This window comes from Calonectris borealis, chromosome 22 (genome assembly GCF_964195595.1).
Source record: "Calonectris borealis chromosome 22, bCalBor7.hap1.2, whole genome shotgun sequence".
Classification (NCBI taxonomy): domain Eukaryota; kingdom Metazoa; phylum Chordata; class Aves; order Procellariiformes; family Procellariidae; genus Calonectris; species Calonectris borealis.
In genome coordinates, this window is record NC_134333.1 from 6,984,704 (window position 1) to 7,008,565 (window position 23,862).

Here is a 23,862-nt window from a genome sequence, read left to right on the forward strand (position 1 = left end):
CAGTAGGGTTTGTACGTTAGCGTGGAGTAGAGAGACCTGCAGGGAAGGAGGACAGGAGAGGTTGTCTTGCCAGATCTGGCAAACTCTGGAATGTCATGAATAAAACTACTCACATTGCAACACCCATCTTGACACTTGCAAGTAAAACATAAGCATTTCTGGCAAAACTGCTTGGTTAGTCTTTTGTTTTAATATATATGCATGTATTATGGAAATAAGTTTGCAGGATTCCTGAATTTATTTCAAGTCTGCCCTCCGACAATGAGCAGGCTGCCAGTTTTTCTGCAATGCCAACAAGTCAAGCTAGACTTGGCTCCTTCGCTGTGATAGATGCATACCAGCTTTCCTAGTGAGCTAGCCACGTATAGCTGAAGACGTAGCTTCATGTGACTGTTAAACCCATCTACTGTTGTTTAGTGCTTGTAAACATATTGCCTGATATCACGGAATGACTGTAAGGTGAAACTGAAAAAAAAAGTTGTGAATATGAACAGTAAGGTTTTTAAACCTAAGATCCCATAAAAAGGCAGCACTCCACACCTCTCCCATGTTGCGCCGTGTTTTTTCTGCTTTTTTTCTGTTTAATCTTTCATCCATTAAAATACTTCTCGACTTGACTTGCTCTGGCCAGGGGAGGTGGGTGACCACGTGGCTGTCCTTGCAGTGCCGCCTTTCTGTCTCCAAACGATGCTGGGCAATGTGTAACTTGGGCTTATGCGTCTCAGCTGCAGCGTGACCTTGCTTGTCCAGAGCTGGTCCTTCACCTCAGAGAAATGAAATGAGAGGCTTTCCCACCGACCCTAGTCTGTGCTGAAAAATACTGACCCACAAATACGTGTCCTGGGTGACCTTTGCCTTTCAGCAAGGGGCACCAGCACCGTTCGGAGGTACGATAGCCCAAGGTGAGAGCAACTCAGCTCAAAAGAAGAAGCCTGAACTGTGTCTCCTCTGGTTAGGGTCACTTTCCCCATTTTCCCTGAAGGTTTTATTCTTTACCCACAGAGGGTTTTTAATGGATTGGCTACACAGTTTTAAATAACCCATTGAACAGCTATATTCTCTAGGTTCCTGGATGCTGTGTGGTTGCTTTTGGTAGCAGCACTTAAACAAATGGACCTGAAAGCCAGCTCTGCTGCGCTAATGGGTCATACCCTACGTAGAGCAGCTGGTGGAGGAGCTGCACGTCCGTTGCATTAGCGCATGCTATGCATCGGCTGATGCTGAGCACGGCTGGTGGCTTCAGAGGCTCTTCCCCGCTCCATCCTCCAAGCCATAAGCCAAAGTGTCATTATCGTTGCTGCAGGCGTATAAAAAGAAAGGGAGTACTCCTACCTTACGCAGAGGTGGAGGGATTCATTACCTCTGAGCCTTGATGCTCTGCGACACTAATGAGTTTCAGAGGGCATTTACTGGCGTACTCGGCTATGTAAAAGTAATGAATGTTCCCAATAAACTGGGTCACCACATACATGCACAGTCATGTGCAATGGATAAAATACAGCAGTGCTGATTTCCATTTACATTATTACAACCAGCGTTATGCCTGGCAAATGGCATTTTGGCAGGTAAAAAGCATTACACTGAATTTATTTAAAGCTACTTTGTGTGGGTCAAAAAGAGATAAATCTTGCTAGGTGCAGAAATACGGTTAAAATACAACATTGAAGCCCTTTAGGAGCACGGGAGGAACCGGGGTGTTGCTGTGAGCTCAGGGCTGGGCAGGGTTGGTCCTTTTAGAGGGGGTTGGCAGAATGGCCTCCTTGCACGACACGCTTACAGAAGGAAGCTGAGACAAATCACACCAGAGGCGTGATGTCAAAAGAACGCTTCTTAAATGGAGGGTATTCTTTCTCACAAATAGTGCTGGAGAACTGCTTAAAATTGGCCTGACCTATTAAGTAGAAATAACTTATTTCCCTTGAGCCATTTCAGCCCCTTTTTCTTCTTTGATGTTCACACTGTCCTTCCAGTCTTCCTCATATTACTGTTATCTCCTGCCTTTCCTGCCGTATCATCTTCTCCCCCTTCTCTCCCTTTTTCTTTTCCCTCCTTCGCAGTTCAGTCTCTTCTCTCCCTCTGTACTTTATAGGCGATACACAATCTCTTTTGTGCCTCTTTTTTTTCTGCTCTCCCTGCCCTCTCGAGCCTCTTCCTCCTGCTGCTTTCCTGCAGCTGTCCCCGTCCTCATCCACTGCCGTTTTCTGTTATCCTTGGAATAGCCGTTTTGCTTTTAACACGCACGTGTCTTCCTTTTTCTTCCAGCAGCTGTTTTTCATAGGTCCTGACCTATATGAGAAAATCTCCCTTGTTTTCTGATTTCATGGAATTCTTCCATACCCGCTCGACTGAGCCAAAACCCCTTTCACGTTGGGCAAATGCAAATGCCGGTGTGTACAAGCCAGATGAATTGGTAGCTTGGCCTTGGAGACCTGGGGTGCAGCTTGCATGGCCGTGGTTTAGAAAAGCATTTTGGCGTGGGGAGGAGAACTGCAGGAAAGATGTTCGGCGCCTGCATGTCAGGATGGGCCACTGTTGCCAAGTCCCGCATCCCAGAAGGGGGTGGGTGGAGGAGTGAACCCGATCGGAAGGACAGCAGAAAGGGTGGTAGGAAGGTGAAGGTTACGTGAGGCTGGATGAAGGGAGGAATGGAAGTGGTTGGGGCAGAAAGGAGAGAGTAGGATGGCTGGTGTTGGAAAGGTTGGGAGAAGAGACTCCTGAAGACCTACTGGATTTAACACCTAAAGAGAATATGAATAATGTATTTCATAATTCTGCTTTAGCAGTTAAGAAGATGAAGTTTGTGTCATTTCTGGGTAAGCGAGAGTTTTGGTGCTCCTTGAACCCACTTCAGGAGAGAATGCGGTCATGTTGAACGTTGGCCATGGTTCGTTAGAGGCAGTGCTCTGCCTTCGCTGTGTCTGGTGTTTCTCAAGCCTTATAACGCATAATTACTGTTTAAAAAAATTGGCTACCAAAAAGCTCATGATAAATGTACTTCTTTGGTGTATAGCCAGCTAGACTCTCCAAATCATTTTAGGAGAGGAGGTAATCATTGGAAGTAAAATAGGCATCGTACAAGTGTGAATTATTTTGAAGGTCCCTTTCAAGCAAGAAAGGAAATTATACAAGTTTGTAACTTCTGGCATTTGATATTTAATATAAACAACATAATGCCTTGGTTTCTCAATGTGGAGTCACACGACTTGTCAAAATTGCATTCTCAACTCTTACAAAAATGACACAAACAGATATTTTGAACAGTTCTCTTGATCTAGGTGTTACTTTTCCCATCCTTTGTTGTAATCCACTTCTGCATTAGGGCTGCCTGTAGCTGTTGTATTCTTAATGTTTGAGATCCTGTGATTTAAATTTACTCAGACTTTAGAGCAAGGAACTTCTCAGCTTCCAACTTTGTAAACATCATTTAACAAACCTGATAGCTGAAATAAAGGTTTAAAAGTTTTGGAAGTCCAATTTAGTGTTTACAGTGTTTTGTGCTATGTGATGACAAAGTTCAAATTGAAACTATGATAAGAAAATTGATGCCTTAAATTGTGTCAGACAAAAATAAATGTTTACTGGTGACAACATCCAGGCATGCCCATACCTTTGGAAGAGCGTGCTGTTCCCTGGTGATTTCATTTATTGTGACACAGTTTCTAGATAAAATTAAAAGTTTAATTCAAGGATTTTGTTTATGAAGAGAGGTGGTTGGAACTTTTTCAAGCAGTTTTTTAAAGCTAAGTAGTTCGATTTATGGAGAATGAAGCTTTTATTGAGAGCATACCTTTTTCAATGAAAAGTTTTATTTCCAGGATATACAAGTTCTTATTTTTATTTCTTGCGTGTACTTCTTGGCTTGTCCAGCCGAGCAGAAGAAGGAGAGACTAATAACACCCCAGAATTACAACTAGCGTATGGAGTGGTCATTTCAGATGTAGAGCAAGGTCTGGACATCGTTTCCTGTGTCTTAGAAGAGAATCCTAAGCAGTGGAGATCGTAATCCATCCCTCTTGCTGGATCCTTGAGCAATTAATAAGTATATAAAGTGAAATAATTGGAAAGAGACCTTCCCCCAGGGTTAGTGGTAGGGTTTTAAAGGCATTCATCTAGTATGGGGAAGAAAGAACAGGGTTTGAATCTGGTTGGGGATGAGCCCTGTCCACACCAACTCGTTGGTTGTCCTGAAGTCTCTTTTGTTCACTTTTCACGTTAACCTCGGTGTCATTCCCAAGGGTGGAACAGGGAAATGCTTTGAAACCTTGAAAAGTTTTACAGGATGAGAAAACTGTTTCCCACCCAACTCTGGTTGTGTAAGTGAGGAGCCTGATTTCTAGCACCAGGCTCAGCTTGCGGCACTGGCTTTTGGCAGTCTCTCTTTGATTTGAAGATAGAGAAAATGTCACGGAGAATAAATAACATCAAGATGAAATTTTGGTGCAGTTGCATTTCTGAGAATATCATGTTGCCTTTCCAAAATCTTCATTGCTTACTGGGTTAGCTTCAGATCCACCTATTAAGCATTGCATTTATCCTACTGTGTAAGGCTTAGTCAATATACCAGTAAATCCAGGACAAGGATCAAGAATGTACGTGAAGAGGCTTAATCAAGTTGTAACTGCATGTATGTCCCAATACCTAGCAGTGGCTGTTCCCTTCATGGGTACTAGGTATGTCCCCTTTTCCATGACGTGGCTCTTTAGATTCCTGGAAGAAGTTAACTGGCCTCTCGTAAAAAGGAGACTTTATTTTTGTGTCTACACACCTATTGTGTAGGAAATAAGAGCTCTGTGTACAGCGATTTGGTTTCTGTTACTGGGAACCTGATACCAAGGGACGACCGCTTAAGAACTTTATACTGCGGAATCCACAAGTTATAATCCCCAAATAAATAGGATTGTTGAAAAGAAATCACTACCTTTATTATTACTTTACACAGTGCTGTTCTCTAAGGGAATACATTATATTTTAACTGACTAGTAGGAAAAATTCTATTAGGAATTTGGAGGTATCCATTAAAGCTTAAGCACATGTATTAGGGCTTGATGCTTGAAATAACAGCCTAGCTTTATCATCACTGTATGCATCACACCTCATTTTGACTGCGGTGGAAAGGAAATTACTGCATTGTACCCCATCGGTAATTTAATTCATTTCTATTTAAAATGAAAAGCCGGTGCTGAGCCAGCAATGTGTGAGGACCCCACAGCCTGATGTTTTCATTTCTCGGTGCCATCCTTTGCAGTGGCAGAGCTCAGAGCCTGGATACCCACCCCGTCCGCCTCGGAGCCTGCTGCGAACCAAGGGCTGGTTATTGCAAGCCAGAAAGCCTTAATCACGGCCCACAGCCGCGGGCCACGGTTCACCCGAGCTCACAAGACATCCAGAGAGGCCACAGAAATCTCGTGTGTGCAGTGTCCTTAGTTATATTGTCCTTTCCAAGTTCAGAAATGTGGTTTATTTCGCAGTATTTGCATTCTGTGCTACAATGCTCTAGAGCAATGGTGGGTTTGGTACAAAACTGATCCCACCTGCCTTGCCGGGATATTTTTGGATACTATCAGTGACATTTGAAAAGAAAACCCAGTGAATGGGAGCCGGAGAAAAGCTTTTTGACCTGGCAGAGGCTCGCACCAAATGGCCAGGCGGTGCCAGGAGGCGGCTGGTGCCAGCCAGGGAGCAGGAGGAGCTGGTGGATGGGGCAGTGCTGGAGCAGCCTGCCGCGTGCTCTACAAGCAAAGAGAGATTTTTGTGGGCCTTTTTTTAATATTGCAGAAGAAAATAGGAAAGGTGGCAGACTGAACTGAGAAGATATCACTGGTTTTCTGTTTATTTTAATAAGTGGGCAGAATTTAGTGGGTTCTAGCAGAGTTTGAAGAGCTGGGAAAATCAGGTTAAATTTTTTTTTAATTGAATTGATTTTCTGAATGAAGAGCAGGATGACAGTGGGTGAGTAATGTATAGTAAGCCTGACATTCCCCCCATTCACGGGAATCTGTCGTTTGCAGATGCTACCTTGCTGTAAGGTACTCAGCTAGTGCTCTCTGCCTGCTTCTGCAGAGCTTGACATTTGAAAACAGCAAATAAAAAATAAGTTCAAGAAAACAATCACAAGTTATTACTGACGCCAAGTCCTTAAACGGAGCTTGGAGCACAATCCTATCACTCCCTGCTCAGCGCGGTGCTTCCAATACGTCAGTTATTGTCACTGTCTGTCTCTGTGAGCAGCTACAGCTTAATTTCATTTATTCCTCAAGTGGCAGGTCCAGTCATTTTTCAGGATCAGTGCCTGTTTTTACCAATTGATTTGTCTGGATTCTTGTCACGGGCAGTTAACGCTTGGTGCTCTTAAAGACTTCACCCGTCAGAATACATCAAACTCACCAAACAAAAAACGCTGCTTTTAACAACTTGCCTGACTCGCTTCTGATGAAGATGCGTTTTTTGTTCTTTTTCTCTTTGCTAGGTTGTCGCTTATCACTACTGCCAGGCTGATAATGCCTACACCTGCCTGGTGCCGGAGTTCGTGCACAACGTGGCCGCCCTGCTCTGCCGCTCGCCGCAGTTCGTTGCCTACAGGGAGCAGCTCCTGCGAGAGCCCCACCTGCAGAGCATGCTCAGCCTCAGGTCCTGCGTGCAAGACCCCATGGCCTCCTTCCGGAGGGGAGTCCTGGAGCCCTTGGAAAATCTGCACAAAGGTATTGTAATCGCTTTCCCTGAGCTCCCGCACACCTTTTTTTATTATAGAATCATAGAATCATAGAATCATTAAGGTTGGACAAGACCTCTAAGATCATCGAGTCCAACCGTCAACCCAACACCCCCATGCCCACTACCATGTCCCTAAGCGCCTCATCTACACGTCTTTTAAATACTTCCAGGGATGGGGACTCCACCACTTCCCTGGGCAGCCTGTTCCAAGGCTTGACCATTCTTTCAGTAAAGAAATTTCTCCTAATGTCCAATCTAAACCTCCCTTGGCGCAACTTGAGGCCATTTCCTCTTGTCCTATCGCTGTTACTTGGGAGAAGAGACCGACCCCCACCTCGCTACAACCTCCTTTCAGGTAGTTGTAGAGCGTGATGAGGTCTCCCCTCAGCCTCCTCTTCTCCAGGGTAAACACCCCCAGTTCCCTCAGCCGCTCCCCATCAGACTTGTGCTCCAGGCCCTTCACCAGCTTCGTTGCCCTTCTCTGGACACGCTCCAGCACCTCCATGTCCTTCTTGTCGTGAGGGGCCCAAAACTGAACACAGGATTCGAGGTGCGGCCTCACCAGTGCCCAGTACAGGGGCACCATCACCTCCCTGCTCCTGCTGTCAACACCATTTCTGATGCAGGCCAGGATGCCATTTATTATTATTTTAAACATGCTGTTTAATTGCATCTGGGCATTTAAACAAAGCCCGTAGATTAATCCTTCTGTGTCGCATCTCAAGAGCTGCAGGGAAGAGGTGAGATCTGGAGAAGCTGAGAACATGCCATCGTGCGTGTTTGGAAGTGAGGGGTTAACCGCCCCTCTCCTCCCGGTGTGCATTTCAGGGCCGTAGATGAAACGCTAATGACAGCGTGCGTTTGGCTTTCTCTTTTCTTGCTTCCTTCCACATCCCAAACGTAGCCTCACAGTCCTGAAGGTGAAAACAAGCAACGATTTCCATGCACAGCTCTGCTTATGGCGTTGTGTTCTGATTTGTTTGTTTAGGGGGTGAACGTTTTTCCCTTTGCTGCCATTATTCAGTGGGCTTTTGAGAATTTGAAGCTTTCACCAAACGAGCTGATACCATAAAATTCGACAGATACCCTGTGTAAAGCTTCTAGGGCAACTGGTAACAAGCCTTATCCTGATTACAGATTTCAGAGCTTTTTCTAATGCAGCATTGGTTTTGTCTCCTTTTCTTTCTTTCCTCTGCAAGATATAACTAATTCGTTGTGACAACCGCTAAATTTAAGATCTTTGCTTGTTGCCATGAAAACTGTTAGAGCGTTGCAGAGTTCAGGACTCTCTTGTCCTGCAAAACGATGTTTATTCAAATGGCGCGCTGCAAGTTGGCTGCAAAAATAGTTCAGATAATTTTCTGTTGCCACCCTACATATGACAGTGTAGGAGCCAACGTGAAATAGATGCATCTTCTACCAAATTCAAAGCCCTGTTGTTCAAATCAGCTCTTCAAAACACAGTGTCCAAACTCCGAGCAGCAGCATCTGGGTCCAACACGCGTGGTTTCACCAGGCACAAAGCACACGTAGAGCCAGCACAGCTTGACAGCAGTTGATTTTCCTGGCATGGAGAAATGTCACTGTAGGAGTAGCATGGCCACTCTTTCGTACCAACACTCTTGGCAAAAAAAAAGATACATTTAGGAACCGCTGCTCTGAAGGAAAATAATTCATGGTTATTACAGTAACTCCTTGGGAGGTATTCCAGCTATTGAATTCAGAGCATTTCAGAGGATGCTTATTTTTCTTGCCAAGCAGGTTGACCCCCATCTGGTCCTAAGTTCGGGGGGGGTCGAAAAATTTTATATAAAAGCTTTTTTTTTTTTTCCTCTTGGGCTCTGCATTCAACACAGCTCCAATGGAGCCAATGATCCGGACTCCCATCTTTCAACCTTGCTGATCGAGAGTGCTGGCAAGCTAATTTGCACCAAGTGTTTTGTAACAAAATGAACAGTGTCTGGAAATTGGTTTTAAAATATATAACATTTAAGACACTGTAAATATATCAGCAGGTCTTTTACAAGGTGCTGTTGAAGCTTTAATGCTACTGGGACAAAATTATTGCACAGCCGTTAATGGTGAATGTCACTGAGAAAGTTAGATTCATGTTTCTCAAATATACTTTTTTTTTAATCTGAAGGAATCTAAATAATATATAGGAGAACAAAGTTCTGATTCTTCCCCTACTCCCTGCTTTCTCCTCTCTCCCTCAGGCTTTATGAGAAACATGAGATGTGGGTATAAAACTCAGGCACTATATTCACTCCAAGATTTCAGAGAGTCATAAAGTGTATTTTCTAGTGTACCCAATAATCTTACTGAGAAGTTAACTGAAAATGGACCTATGGTAATTTTAGTGCAAAATATGTGATATGTGGTTTTCATATGGATATTAACAGTATGTTAGGAAATAAATGCAACTTGGTAACATAGGGCAAGGACAAGATGGGATTTCGATGCTCAGCAGTACCGAACGCAAGGTGTTTACGAATTTCTGTTCTCCCTGGAACACCACAGAGACTGCTTACGTCATCGATGAACATTTTGTGCTGAGTTTTTATAGAAAATTTCCTGATGCAATTTAAAGTCAAAGGGAAAAGCTAACCTGCTATTGGGAATACTGAGCTTTTTGATGGCAGGATTTATCCATAGTACTTTACAAAGGAGAGCAAACTTCATACAGATCAGAATCTGCAGTACATGTTAATAGCATATGCCAACAATAGACTCTTGTTTCCCAGCCGTTTTTGAGTTTATTAGCCAAGATTACCTTTAAGAAGATACCACTTGAGCTTAAGATGCAAGTCTAAAAGAATCTATATCATTAGTTACAAAGCTATAGTCAGCTCTCAGCGCCTGACGTAGAAACACTGACTTCATTGTCTACATCAGTTTGGTTACTGTATTCACCAGCAGCAAAAATATCCTGTTTAAAAAGTCCCATGATTTGCTTTTTGTAGGATCTTTTTTATTCCTCCCAACTTGTTTATAAAAGAGGTTTGGCTACAGACTTGTGATCAAAGTCCGTTACAATACTGGAAGTTCACAGTCGTTTTGAGCAGTCTCTGCTGAGCAGTGGTTATAACCTCCAAAATGTTGAATGACCAGCCCCACGCGTGCAGGCTGATGATTTACTCTCCTCAAATAATTGTTTTGCCTGTGAATCAGGTTTGCTTCTGTTTCAAAACACTGGCCCAGACCTCAGTTGATCAAGAAGCCAGTGCCCAAAGTGCAGATTGGAAGGATCTAGAGGTGTTGGGGAGGGGAATTTCTTGGTGACCCTTCATTTAGCAGTTGCAGAAATTAAGACAGGCTGACATCAGGGTAAGAGTTTAATACCAAAACTATAGAGAACCGCTAATAACGTGTTTATTAAAACTTATCACATCAGTTATTTGATTCACATCAAATAACATCGGACTTTGTGGAAGAGGTAATTTTTAAAAAGAGGACTAGCTGTTTTATCTGTGGATATCACAGCTGTGTATGTCATAACTAAAATACGTATTTTATAAGAATTGAAATAGTGTATGTGTGGGCCTACCCTTGTGTGTATATGCAATTAATGTATCATAAGAAAGGTGCTGCTACTGCGTCTTTTTTCTTCTTTAGCAATATCTGATGATGCTTTAAAACACTGTAGTGACTTTGCAGTACATTATAGTCGCGTGTCTAGCCTTTCAAATAAATGCTTTTTCTTTTTCTCTTTCTCTCAGAGAGGAAGATCCCTGATGAAGATTTCATTATATTAATTGATGGTTTAAATGAGGCTGAATTTCACAAGCCAGATTATGGAGACACTATAGTATCATTCCTGAGCAAAATGATTGGAAAGTTCCCTTCCTGGCTGAAGCTGGTAGTGACAGTCAGGACAAGTCTACAGGTATGCTGAGACCAAGAACTGTGATAAACTGTGTCATTGTCACGACGGGCTTTGATAAAGATCTTAGTGGATATCTGGATTTGCTTAAGACCCTTTACTTCAGGTTATCCTTTTGGCCTTTTTGTACTTGGATTTACATTCGTGTCCCCAAACTCACTCTTCAGCATCACTTCCTCATGTCAATAAATGCTCATCAGCAAATAGTTTAGTTCGTTTGAGTTTAGTTCATTTGAGCTCACGTACCAACGGCCTACTTACTCGCTGGGCTCATTAGGAGGGTAGGGCCTGACGTCTGTTGGCCTGTGCTGCTGGAGGACATCCTCTCCTCCGTGGAAGGGCGAAGGAATGCATACCTTCACACCCCTTCTGCGTGACCCAGAGCGCACGAGTGTGATTGTTTCAGTCTGGAGGAATCAATGTCGGGCCAAGACATTATTCAGCTCGATGAAGAATATCTTGCTGAAGCTCTAAGCTGAATGTTGTTTGGGTTATTCTTAAGTATTTTTATTTTAGTTTGCAGCTGGGCAGGTTTTTACCTTCAGCCTGTCCTTAGCTACTCATCGCCACTCTCTTGGCATAAGGATTAAGCTGACCTTAGTTTGTTGGCTGAACTGCTCATCTGAATGGAGCAAGCTGGGAAGCAAACACAATGACCCAGTTAGGGCAGATCTGCTCTTTCAACTGTTTCACAGCAGAGCTGGTTGATTTGCAGCATCGCTTGTGGGAACATTCACACTGAGCCAGGAGCCCAGAGGAGACAGACGTCAGAGGGACGAGACACACGTTTGGGAGCCAGCTCAGAGCCACTCTTCAGCTGGACCCGCTGGTCCACGCAGAAGAGCGTGTCTGCAGCTCTATGTTTCTCATTTTTTTCATTATTAGCCATTTTTTCATTAGCTTAGGGCTGCACAGTTCATTTTTATGGAGCTCCATTAAGCAGTTTTACTGAGGTTTGCTAATATTTACCGAGATCCACAGGTTGATTTACTGTGGTCCTCCTGGCAGGGAGCTGAGTGCTGGTTCCAGCTCCATCAAGGCAGCCAGCTGCTGCAGGCTGCCTTTGTAGCTGGGAACGGCAGCTGCTCCCCAAGACACCAGGAGAGCACAGGCTATCTGCTGTTTTGTGCTGCAGTTCTTTTTTTGCTCAGTAATGGAGTAGATTAAACGTCATTTGGAAGAAATCTTTTTGTAATTGTAGGTAAATTGCGTCCCTATGACTTGAATTCCTCATTTAATTAGGGCTTTTGCAGCCCTACAGTTTTCACTGCAAGCTTTAGTTTTGCACTGTGCTCAGCCTCTTTATTTTCTTGGAGAATTGATGGCTTCTCCTGCAACTGCCTTGTCCAGCTCCGTTGCATCATTTCTCCCTGCTTCGCAGTGACTGAGAGCCTGTGACGCAAGAATTCCTTTGGAAAGGCCTTTGATGATCTTTGGTTTATGTTGCATGAGCATCATCAGTGAGCTCAGCAGATGAGAGGATCCCTGGCCACACTATGCTGCAGCAGATGATAGATGTATTTATTTTGCACTGGAAAATACTCGCTATTACCCGTCCTGATGTTTCCGTGTGCGTTTCCCTGTTCATAGCAGCTCTGCGATACAGGAGCACGCTCCTGGGGAGGTATTTAGCTCGGCTTCAGCAGAATTTCTTCTGGCCTCAGATCTGTCATCTGGTTGTCCGTTCCCTTGGACGTGACAGCAGAAGGGGTGCCATGTTGATTTGTGGTAGGGCTGGGGTGGGAATAACAAGGGCGCTGCTCTGTGTGAATTTTCCAGCCCTTTCCATGGATGCGGTATTAGGAACAGTGTCCTTCATTTTTATTTCAGTCGTGTTTCACATGCAACCTACTTGATTATAGATGAGATTGTGAGGTCCTGAGGGCACAAACTGCCATCTTGTGTGCTTGCCCTGATGGAAGAGGTCTTAAAGGAGTCTCAAAGGTGCTATTGTAATATGAATTAAGTTTACTTAATGAATAATAAACACTGCCAGCATGAATATCCTTTTTCTTTTTTCTTTTTTTTGTAGGAAATAATTAAGCTGTTGCCCTTCCACAGAATATTTTTGGATAGACTGGAAGAGAATGAAGCCATAGACCAGGACCTGCAGGCATATATCCTTCATCGGATACACAGCAGCTCGGAGATCCAGAACAACATCTCGCTTAACGGCAAAATGGACAACACTACGTTTGGCAAACTCAGTTCTCACCTCAAGACCTTGAGCCAAGGGTCCTATCTGTACCTAAAACTCACTTTTGATCTCATAGAGAAAGGATACCTAGTACTAAAAAGCTCCAGCTACAAAGTAGTCCCAGTGTCTCTGTCAGAAGTTTACCTGTTGCAGTGCAATATGAAGTTCCCAACGCAGTCTTCCTTTGATCGGGTTATGCCTCTCTTGAATGTGGCAGTGGCATCTCTGCATCCATTAACAGATGAACATATTTTTCAGGCCATTAATGCAGGTAACATTGAGGGCACTTTGGAGTGGGATGACTTTCAGCAGAGGATGGAGAACCTTTCTATGTTTCTTATCAAACGTAGAGATATGACGCGAATGTTTGTTCATCCCTCTTTCCGAGAATGGCTTATTTGGAGAGAAGAAGGTGAAAAGACCAAGTTTCTTTGTGATCCTAGGTAAGCGAACGCTCTGAGAAATCAGAGTTTACAAATGTGTTCATCTCATACTATTATCTGAATCGTTTCATTTTAGGAGGTTGGACACGGATGCATCTCACCTGACTTTGGTCTGTCTGCACTGTAGATCTCTACGTCTGTACTAGTCACCTTAGATCTTTATGTTGGTCATGGAAAGAAATAAGCATCCCCTGGGCATACAACTGACCCGGCAAACCTAATAGTCATCTTCAGAATGAGTCAGCTGTTCTCAGAAGGCCCCAAGTTGACTTGCTCCCATAGGGCATCACCAGGGATGTCTGCATTACAGCAGATTACTCATGCCGACTCAGTCTGGAGAAAGGGAATCATCCTCCCTTTCTCCAAAGTTACCAAAACCACGTGAAGCAGAGGATAAGGAGATGAAGGATGAACAGCGTGGATATGTCTTTTGCAGTTGGCTTCTTTTTGAAGTTGTGTTCCTTGTAGTCCTACTACATGTCCTTTTGAAAGCAAAAGGAACAGAATCAGGCTCCAGCAATTTTGGACTGTAAATGCATCCATAATCTCTGTCCTGATAGCAGCTGGGTTCCTGGCTTAGCTCACAGGAACAGAATTTAATCATGGTTAGATTTATATTCTCTAAACCCAGTGATCGCTGTTAACAATGTTATCTTTGTTTCTGCTGAAAAGTGGAAACAGACCCTCTTGACTGTGATTCTAGTGTAGTTTATCCCCATAAGCTTTGCTCCATTCGGCCTGCCCATTTCTTAAAATATGATTATAAAAATCAGGGAAACACTTGGATTCCAGGCCGTGTCAGTGCATCTCCCAGACCCTACGGTCAGTCTGAAGAAAATATGATGGTATCTGCTGGAACCAAATTGCAACCTGGGTGATGAAAGCGGCTGTAGCTGTTAACAATGTCAGAGTAATTTACCACTTTAAATTTTGTGGTAAACAGGCTGCAGTAGAAAAATACTATATAGCTCCTCCCAACAGGCATCTTCTCTGTTTTAGTAGGTTCTGCACAATAGTCCTATCGAGCGAACCCTTTGGAAAGCATCTCTCAGCAGCAGGTGTCTTTATATCAATCAATGTTAGTTATTTAATATCCTTCCTCAGAGGCATTAAGTGCTTGTCACTGCCTAATGCTTTCCACCCTGTTTGCAATGCCTGTGCAGCGCTTACGCCTGTGGAGCTGAGAGCTTTCTCCCTCCCAGTTGCTCCCACCCGGCGCTACTGGTTTTGGCTGGCTCCTGTGGTTTTGGCTGGCCTGGCTGTTAGAGAGCTTGTCGTCAGCCGGGCGAGGGGACGGCAGCCAGCATGCCCGGCAATTATCACTAATCACACAGCGTTTGCCATAACGAACCATAGCGAGAGCAACTCGGAAAAATCACTACTTTCCTTCATTACCACGAAAAGAAAATTAAGGTGCAGGATGCTTACCTGGTGGGTAAGACACCTGTGTGTGCTGGGTGCTGTGGGGTAGCAATGCGTACGGCTAGGTAACGGCGGGGGCTTTGGCCCTCCGGGTCCAGAAATACTCCTCTTCATTCTCACAGCAGTGGGTAAGGGCGTTCTCAGAATTCAGAATGAAATTCAGACGTGCTGCATTTTATGTGGTTTCGCACCGAAACCAGGCGTGCAACCGCGTGTGATTTTAGCACGAAGGCACAAATCAGCCCGTATTTGCTCGACAAGTCACCAGCGACGTGATAGATCTCTGCTCAGGGTTCGGGTTTGGTGCTGCCTTTCGTGAACATCACGAACACATCGCGCTGCCCTCCAGACCGTTCAGGAGACTTTCAGGCGTCACTTTTCATCCCGTACGTGCCATTTCACGTGATAAATTAAAGTGTACGGGGAACGCTCATACTCTTTGTGAGTAGGGAATCCCTGCAGAGCTAACCCGACTCAGCTCCTTGCCGCTGGCGAAAAAGAAGTTGCAATGCATATAACGGGCTCCCACTGCCCTGAGCGTGAGTCCATACATACTGGAGGACCAATAAATATCTCTAATGTATAATGTGCACTAATTGCATTGTACTCTGATGGTAGATAATGAAACAGGATACATTTCAGTGATTAATAGACTGGACCCCCTGAGATTCAGCTATTGTGCTCCTCAAAATCCTCCTGTCCAGCTCTCGGGGAAGAGCTAATATTGAGATGTTAAGCTCAGAGCGTGGTAAACCCTTAGCGACGATTAAGATAAGTAATGATTTTTCATTTTATTTCTTCTAAAAGAAGCCCAGCTTGCCACTGACAGAGCTCATAGGAGTAGCCTATGAAAATTTGCCTGCGTCTGGTTTGTTCACAGCCAGTTTGATGTCTTTCTGCTCGCTTGGGAATTGAGAAGGCATGGCAACCGTATTGACCGCTCCCCAAGTTCATCGTCCAGCGTTGCAGAAGCTGTGCCGTTCACGTGAAGCTGACCCTGCCATGTCGATACGTAACAAGTCAGGTTGCTGAGGCTGATTTTTTCCCCAGGAGAAGAGATCTGAAGTGAAGTGTGGTTTTGTGAAGCTGCTTTTGATTGACTTACCCTGACAGCGTGTCCAGGTGTGAGGACGTTACGAAGGAAATTGGGATAATGGGCCTCGTGTCCACGGCACTGCAGCTGGGGTAATCTTCCTCATTTCGTTAATGAGAGTGAGTTCCCATGTTCTTGGAAGCACAGAAAAGTGGAGAGAAGAAGAACACAATGTCCAGAAATTATCACATTTTTCTACGCTTTTAAGATAACAGCAGATCTCCATCCTCCAGATCTTTGTGTTAGCCTGTTGACATGCTAACCCTCTTCTTTGAATACTCACCGTGCGTTTGCTGTCCAAAGCAAAGGCTAAGTGCCATCGAAGGGGAACGCTATCGCTGCAGGCTCTCCCACGCGGCAACCCCTCCAGCAACCACCGTTTTTTAATAACAGGGCACCAAAAAGCATTTGCCAGAGCATTTAACCAGCATTGCAGTAATGACTTTCCCAGCATGTCAGTGTAACACTCTTAACCAAGCATCTTAGTTGACAAATAACATAAAACATTTTAGGGAAAGACCCAATCCTTTGTGACTGGTGCATGGAGAAATTGGTTATTAGTGTACGTTCACTCTTACCCTTGTATTTCTTAACCCAAATTCTGCTATAATGCTCTGCTGTTTTCTGCCTAGACTTAATCAGAGACTTCCATGCAATTATTTTCCATGCTTTTACAACACTAATAAAATGTTTTATCCCTGTGCTGCTGCTGAAGGGACTGTGAGAGAGACAGAAGTGAAGCGATTTGCCCTGGCAAGGCAGTAAAAGAGCTGTAGTCAGAGACGGACCCCAGAAGTGAAATTACTCTATCCAGGTTTAAGTATCAACATCTGAGTTACTTGTCTAGACTTGCTTTATAGTCAGAGGAGAAAAATAAAAATGATTCATTTCATCATGAACTAAAAGGCTAAAATAGGTCAGATGAAGAGTGCCTGGGAAGCGTCTCCTCCTGTTGATTTATGAAGGGAGCTCAGGGTGACAGGCTCCCCAGGAGATGTCTCCAGTATTGACAAATAAAGTGGATGAGATGACTCTGTCCAGGCTGCTCTTCTAACCAATACACGGGGTGTTGAGGAAGATTCACAGATTTTCTTCTCTTGCACAGGAAAACCAAGGGAGGAAAAAGTTACCGTCTGTGTTGTTGCACGCATATGCCTGTATTAATTTGGACTTTTGCTTCTCAGTGTGGCACTGGACCACCCAACATCGTGTGTGCTGGTGGCGTGTCCCCTATTGTCACCGCTCACTCTGGAGCAGGGTAGAAACAGGCTTTTTGTCTGCTCTGCTCAGGGAACTTCCCAGCATCCACAGGACTTTAGCAAAATGAAGCATTTAGAGCTTCACCTCAAGTGCTTCACCTCTGGCTTGGATTCATCTCACCTGATTTTTGATGCTTGCCATCCACGCATCTGTTCCTCGGGCAGTCACTCAGATCTCCTTTAATACTTGAAGCGATTCATCTGGCCTCTTTTAGCCGTTGACTTGGATGAGCTGAATCCCACACCCGTCCCGCTCCGCTGCCTGGGGGGGCCGTCCAGGGTGACTCGCCCAGGCATGGCCATGCCGCTCCGGGCGGGTGACCTGCACCGGGCTGGAACTCGGAGGAGATGGGAGGCTGCAGAGGTGGTGCCTTCGGGGTAGGTTTGCTCCTGTTTGCTGAACTCTGGAAGTGCAGCCCAAGGTGTTTCTCCCACCCGGAGCTGCGGTGTTGGATAGGCAGAGCAGAAGCTCTGCTGAGCTGGGCTTTATTAAGGCCGGTCTGCAAATAAGCATAACAAAGAATGCTTTTTGGCTGCAGAAATTAAACTGTTCCTTAACATGACAAAGGCTCTGTTCTGCTTCTGGCTCCTTGCTGTTGCACAGATGTTTGGTGAACTGCACTTACTCTGTGGTTTACCATATGATGGGGACAGAAGCTTTTTTTCCTTCCGTAAGAAGAGCGAGAGCGGCGACGACAGCAGTCACTGGCGTGATGATGGAGGAGAGTGTCCTGGTAGAAAACTTTGGAGGAATATCCTGCTGTGCGCAGGATGTTTTCACCACGTGAAGATGCAGAGCTGTTCTCATGGATACTACAGATGCGGTGTTAGTCTGAAACCCCAAACATCTGTGGCTGGGTTTCCAGAAAAGCTGAATGCTCAGGTACGGAGAGAGACCCGGCAGGCATTTGGCATCTCTCAAAGTCAGGGTGTTGGTGCCTTGTTCAGCGATGGCACCTCTGGGCTGATCGGGCTCTGAAACCCAAGCTTGGAGATACCGCGTGAGGAATCGATACTCCGCAAGAGATGTTCTCTTCAGCGCACCAAGACTTCATCAGGCAGCTCACTGACTTTAGTAGAAGATACCTAATAATCAGGGATATAAAAAAAAAATAATCAGGGAGGACTACTGGTGGCTCCATCATTGAGGTTGAAGGCATCTCCTCATCAGTTCCCTCCTCTTCTACATCCACAAACCAAATCTGTCCCAGTCCCTGAAACCCCAAGTAAAGGCACCCTGCGTGGATTAGCATGAGCAGCGATCCAAACAGGAGGATGCATCTCTAATCCAACACGCCGAGTTGCCATGGTTTCTGGCAGAGCTGTCATTTAATACAATACAGTGTAGGTATTTTGCATTTTCCTTTTTCTCTCGGGAGGCGTGCTGCAAGTGGAAACTTTTCCTACATAAAATTAATGGTTTTTATATATTACCCAGCAAAATGCGAGTTGTATACATTAGAAAAAAATAAGGGTTGTTTTTTTTTTCATTTTGATGGAATGCTTAATCAGATTGACAAATAACAATCCCCAGTCAAAAGATAATTAATTTAGAAAGTTGGAGGAAAAAAAGTTGGTGAAAATTATATTTATAAAAACTCAGGGATACAACAAACAGCTTTTAATGGGGAGTGAGTCCTTACATTACGCATCAGCTTCTTAAAAATTATCCACAGTTAGCTCCACCATACGTAGCTCACTGTCATTATGGTGCATGGATTAGTTGACTTTCTTCCTCTTTTATCAGATTCTGAAAAGCTCTTTAAAATACACTTTGCTTTATTGTTAGCTGAAATGCTCAAGTGTTCACCAAAACTCAGGCTATGTCTTAAGTGTTTTCTCTGCATTCATGTGGGATGGATTTTACTGAGCGAAGCAAAGGTGCTATTTGAATTCAAGGTGAGGCAAAATAATGGGTTTAGGATTTATTTGGATCCCTTATATACTTATGCAGAAAATTAAAAATAATGCAGTGCCCGCTAGTGAGGATGGAGGTGAAATAATCGGATTTTCACAAGCGCTCGGCAGTCAGTAGCAACCCAGCTCTCGAGGTGCAGCAGGGAGCTGAGCGCTTGTTGCTTCCATTATTATTTTGCATTGCTTTACCCTTGGAATTACCTCTCTTAATGTGTTTTTCATGGCTCCAGAGTGCCAGTCTTTTTGCTCTGTGCGTATTGTAGCTCACACTGGGCTTTTCTGAGTGCCCCCAGGTAGAGGTACGTGCCAGCACTTGGTGCATCAGCAGAACCGGGAGGGATATGTTGTAATTTGTTGTTTTGCCGTCTCGAGCTGTGGGCTGGATGCCACATGTCACCAAAATACATGAGGTCAGTGTTTTTCCTTGCCCAGCCTGCTGTCCAGTCGTCTGCACTTGTGCAAGGCCTGTGCTGAGTTAGTGTAATTAATTACCAAATCGCCATGGGATCTGGTGTTATAAGATCATTTCCACAGCTGTAACTTTGGCAGAAGTGTGGAGCGTGGTAGAAGCAATGGCTTACCTGTGATTTGGGGCATCTATACCCATAGCATAAGAACAATGCTATGTATAAGTACATAAGTTATATATAAGTACATAAGTTATAAGTTATATATATATGTTATATATAACTACATAAGTACAACGTTTCTTGCTCCTTTAATTTACTCCTCAAGCGGACCGTAGTGTGTGCCATGTTTTTGAATCACAAAGATGAATCCATCATGATGTCCTCCAGTTAATTGGAGGGGCAGACACAATCTGTTCACCAAGCGGTGGAGACCTGATGGAGTGCTGACTCTGAGAATACAACTTGCAGGCTTCCCATATGACTTCCAGAATAAAGTTTTCTGATTCCATAACTTGTAACCTAGTACATTTTGAAATGTAAAAAGAATGGGCAATAGCTCAGCAAAATGAATGTAGGAAAGTTCTTTTATGCAAGTATCCACGTCGCCAACATCTCTAGATGTTAATCTGATCTCATGCAGAAATACAGAGCTGAAAAATAAATTATTAAAGCCGTTGGTAGCAAGTTGGGCAGCTGTAACGGGGACTTCTCTGAGCATCGGAAGCCAATGCTTGTGTAATATGGGGTTCAGGACAGGGTGCACGCAGAAGGGAAGGAAACTTGAACTCATTCATGTGGTGGCTCTGTGTCTAGTGAAGCGGTGAAGTGGCTTAGCTGCAGGTTTTTCCTCTGAAATTTGGGCAGGGCTGCAGCTGCAGCGTCAGTTGGAAGAGAAGAGGAGAAATGGGAGACCGATTATAAATCATGACAGATGAGATGGAGAGCAGATGTGATCGCTACCACCATAAAGGCCATCAGTAGAGCAGCTTGTTTTAACTGGCTCATTAGACATGCAACCTAAGCATTCGGATGCAGGGGGGGTTTTGAATATATTTAGTGTCTTGAGTTACTGTCCTCATAAAATCTTTTCTTTTTCTTCTGGACTGTAAACTTCTGTATGCTGTACCATTTTCACATCTAAATGGAAGAAAATATTCACAGAATAATCCATTCTGTGGCACTGAGCCACCGAGAAGAGAGAAGCGGAGTTAATCGGAGGCAATATCAATGCTGACCGAAGAAAGAAATGTTGCTTAATTTCTTCCTGTTATTTCATTCCTCAAATCTTAAGACCCACTGATGGAGCAAAGCCATCTTCCAGCAGTTCAGGAGAGAGTAGCCCTGACTTTGTTCCATTTTGCTTCTTACATGGTCATTTACTCCTGGTCAAAGCGCTTCCAAATCACATTCCCCATTCTTCTATAACCCCATATATTTTAAATTACATCAGGTTGAATGAGAACAGAAAGTGTATCACGGTTGGTCTTCTCTGTATGTTAACTATGTAGTCACTGGAGAGCTGAAAGATGTTGTTACTCATTTTACCCATCTAACATATTTATTAAATATGCCAGCAGTCTTTTCACACTGCTCTTGGACAACGCTTCTTTTCTCTGAATATAAAGTAATCTGTTCCTGGCAACCAGCAGATTTTCTGAAAAGCCTTGTGAACTGAACGCAGACAAGGGAATTGCATCTTTAGTCTCTGGATCTGTTTTTTTTAAATCTCATTAAGTCAGGGCCTGTAAGCATTTGGAAGTGCTTTTTTCTCTCCTTTATCCTTCCTTTTTTGTTCTGTATTTTTAAATCACTCTAAGTACCTTTTGTTACCTTAAATCTGAAGGGTGCCATCAGAGTTGTCTGGTTTTCCTCTTCGCTGCTTCTCTTGGCAGTTCCCGCTGCCGAACTGCCGTTGTTTCATGTAGTGTAGAGGTTCTCCAGGATCTGCTCCTGACACGGATGCAGCTCTGTTATCCCGGATAAACTACAGACGAACTCCTTCTCTGCGATAGACAAGTATGTAACATAACCTGAGGCACGCACTCCCCATCCTTGATAAAACATGGGTGCAGCACGGTTAGTACCTATGGAATTTTTAATAGACGGCCTTGGGAAGTAAACATGAGACGGGGATTGCGAGCCGGTCTGCAGCATGGTCTCAGTTTTAGCTGAGCTGCGTCAATGAGGTTGTGGCTGTTGCATCTCTGAAAGTTACTTGATAACCTGAATTACCATTCCACCTGAGCGATGTGGCTGTGGATGCTGCTAATACCACATCAGAGGGGTAAGGAGCTTTCCAGCTCATTCAAAATTAGGAGTCACTAAGCACAAATGCTCTAAAGCATCTCTTAATGCTGCAGATCTTGTTAACTACTGTTCTTCCTCTCCTGGCTGCGTCTCGCGCACGCTCCATCGGCCTCCCCTGCCTGCCTAGGGCCGAGGACGTGGGGCAGGGCAGCGCTGGCTGCATTTGGAGCTTGTGTTTCTCCAGCACGTCCCTCTAGATGTGAACAGGATTGTAGCTTGCAGATGGTATTGGTTTTACTGGTGTTCAGTCACACCCTGGCAATGAAGAAACATCCAGCGAGCCTATTGATTTTATGAGATGTCAGAAACTTTTAAGTCTTCCATTGCCAAGATGCTGTTACTTAAATTAAAATTGCATTTAAGGATAGGCCAGATGCCATTAAGTGATTCCATTTCTGCTTTTCAAACGCTCACGGAGTGGTTCGTGCAATTCTTCAGCTCTCCTTTACACAAATCACTGTTTTGCTGCTTTTACTGCTTAGACTCCACGAGGCCGCGGGGAATGGTAACAAAGCACTAAGAGTTGGGATGATGACTGGGTATGGATTTTTTTGTGCAATGCTTTGTCTCCTGTAAACCAGAAATAGTCGGTCTAGCACTTCTGCTTGACAGCAATAACATCATGGTTGAAATACCAAATTATGATCGGATGTCTTTCTAAGAGACCTGCTTCAGTGAAACCGGGGTGCTGGACTTGGTTTGCAAGTCTGTGGCTCACGCATCTACTGAGCCTTAGCTGGACTGGACTTGGTTTGCAAGGCTAACCCATGCATCTGTTGATGTATGGATTGAGCCTTATCATCTGTACTCTAAAAAAGTAAGCTTAGATGATCATGTATAGCCCCTTTTAGCCTGGAAATCTCATGTTTAATACCCAGAATGATGGATTTCTAGTTTATGGTTGAGGCCATCAGGTGTTCCTCTGCGTAATGAACAGTCGTGATGACAGTATGAGTGGGTCAGTGCAAATAAAACGACTGCTGGGTGAAGAAAGCGAGCACCAACCATAAGTTTCTTGTCCCGCTCATCGGGAAGTGTGTCTGCGGTTTCCTAAAGCAGCTAGAATTGGGAGCACACCACTGCTGTGTCCTCAGTTACTTCTAGGCAGGGTGATGGTTTTTGATCAGATACTCCACAGCTTGTCTCGCTGCAATGAGATCTGACCCGAGGGATGGAAAGATTTTTCTTGGCTTTGAACTTGGCTGTCCCAGTTAGCTCAGCAAATTAAACCAGTGTTTAGTTCTGTAGGAAAAAATATCGTGTGCTTAAGAGCGTTCCCTATTTTGTTTGAATTTTCTTGTATAATACTGATTCCTTCCAAGTTAATTCGCAGTTATAACATCAGAGGGAAACTGTGTTACAAAAATCAATAAATCGATTTTGGTGGTTAAATGATCCTTCAAGAGGAGCTCACTGAGCTGGGCTTGGCCTTCCCGCAGCCTGGGCAGGCATCTTTCTGAAAGCGAAGGAGCTCCGGGCTTTGTCAGAACAGACATTATTCTCTGTGCCGAAGTTATAAAATTGCACTCTGCAGAGCTGAATAAAATACGAATACACATTTCGTGGAAGACCAGATTCACTGGGCACAGTGTCAAATCCCTGGATTTTGGAATGGTTTCATGGGATTAGCTGGAAGAAGGGAGGTGCAGGTATAAATCAGGGAATTTGGACTTCAGTAGGTTCAGAAGTAAACGGGACTGATTCTCACTTATTTTTTTGCCCGTCTTTTACTCCGGTAGTGCAACGCCTTAACACTAGAGTAATTTTACACCCTTTAAAATCTCTTTTACTTTGCCTGAGGCATAGAGTAGTATAGATGAAGCACAGATTCGGGAGCTTTCGATATTTTCTTCTGTGTTTCCCCATGCTCCATCGCAGCTCTTTGGTCACGCTGGTGTTTTATTAGTGACGCCTTGTCCCCTTCCATCTGTGGCACGAGGGACAGGGGCACGGTGAGGGGTGTGCTCGAGGTACCACCTCCCTGCATCGCCTTGCTCTGCACCCACACCTATACGTGCCTCAGCTTCGGGTGAATAAGGGAGCAGATGTGTAGGGACCACTCTGCTCAATCCAGCATCTCCCCTTGTGCCCATCTATAGCCTTACGTTAGCCTTCCTTATAGCTGCTGTACGTCTGCACCAGTTCATGCTATGCAGGGGCTTGCAAGGATGAAGCCTCGTCTTTATGTCTTTATATATACATGTATGTGCGCATCCACGC

The 23,862-nt window shown here is 44.3% G+C and overlaps 1 protein-coding gene across 1 annotated transcript in view; it reads left to right on the top strand.

Annotated features, from left to right (window-relative positions):
* Positions 1-23,862, top strand: part of TANC2 (tetratricopeptide repeat, ankyrin repeat and coiled-coil containing 2) — a 245,472-nt gene that overhangs the window by 187,341 nt on the left and 34,269 nt on the right. The window contains exons 13-15 of the mRNA XM_075171255.1: positions 6,467-6,698; positions 10,431-10,597; positions 12,627-13,234. Of these exons, the coding sequence (XP_075027356.1) occupies positions 6,467-6,698; positions 10,431-10,597; positions 12,627-13,234 (1,007 nt within the window). The remainder of the gene's footprint in view (positions 1-6,466; positions 6,699-10,430; positions 10,598-12,626; positions 13,235-23,862) is intronic.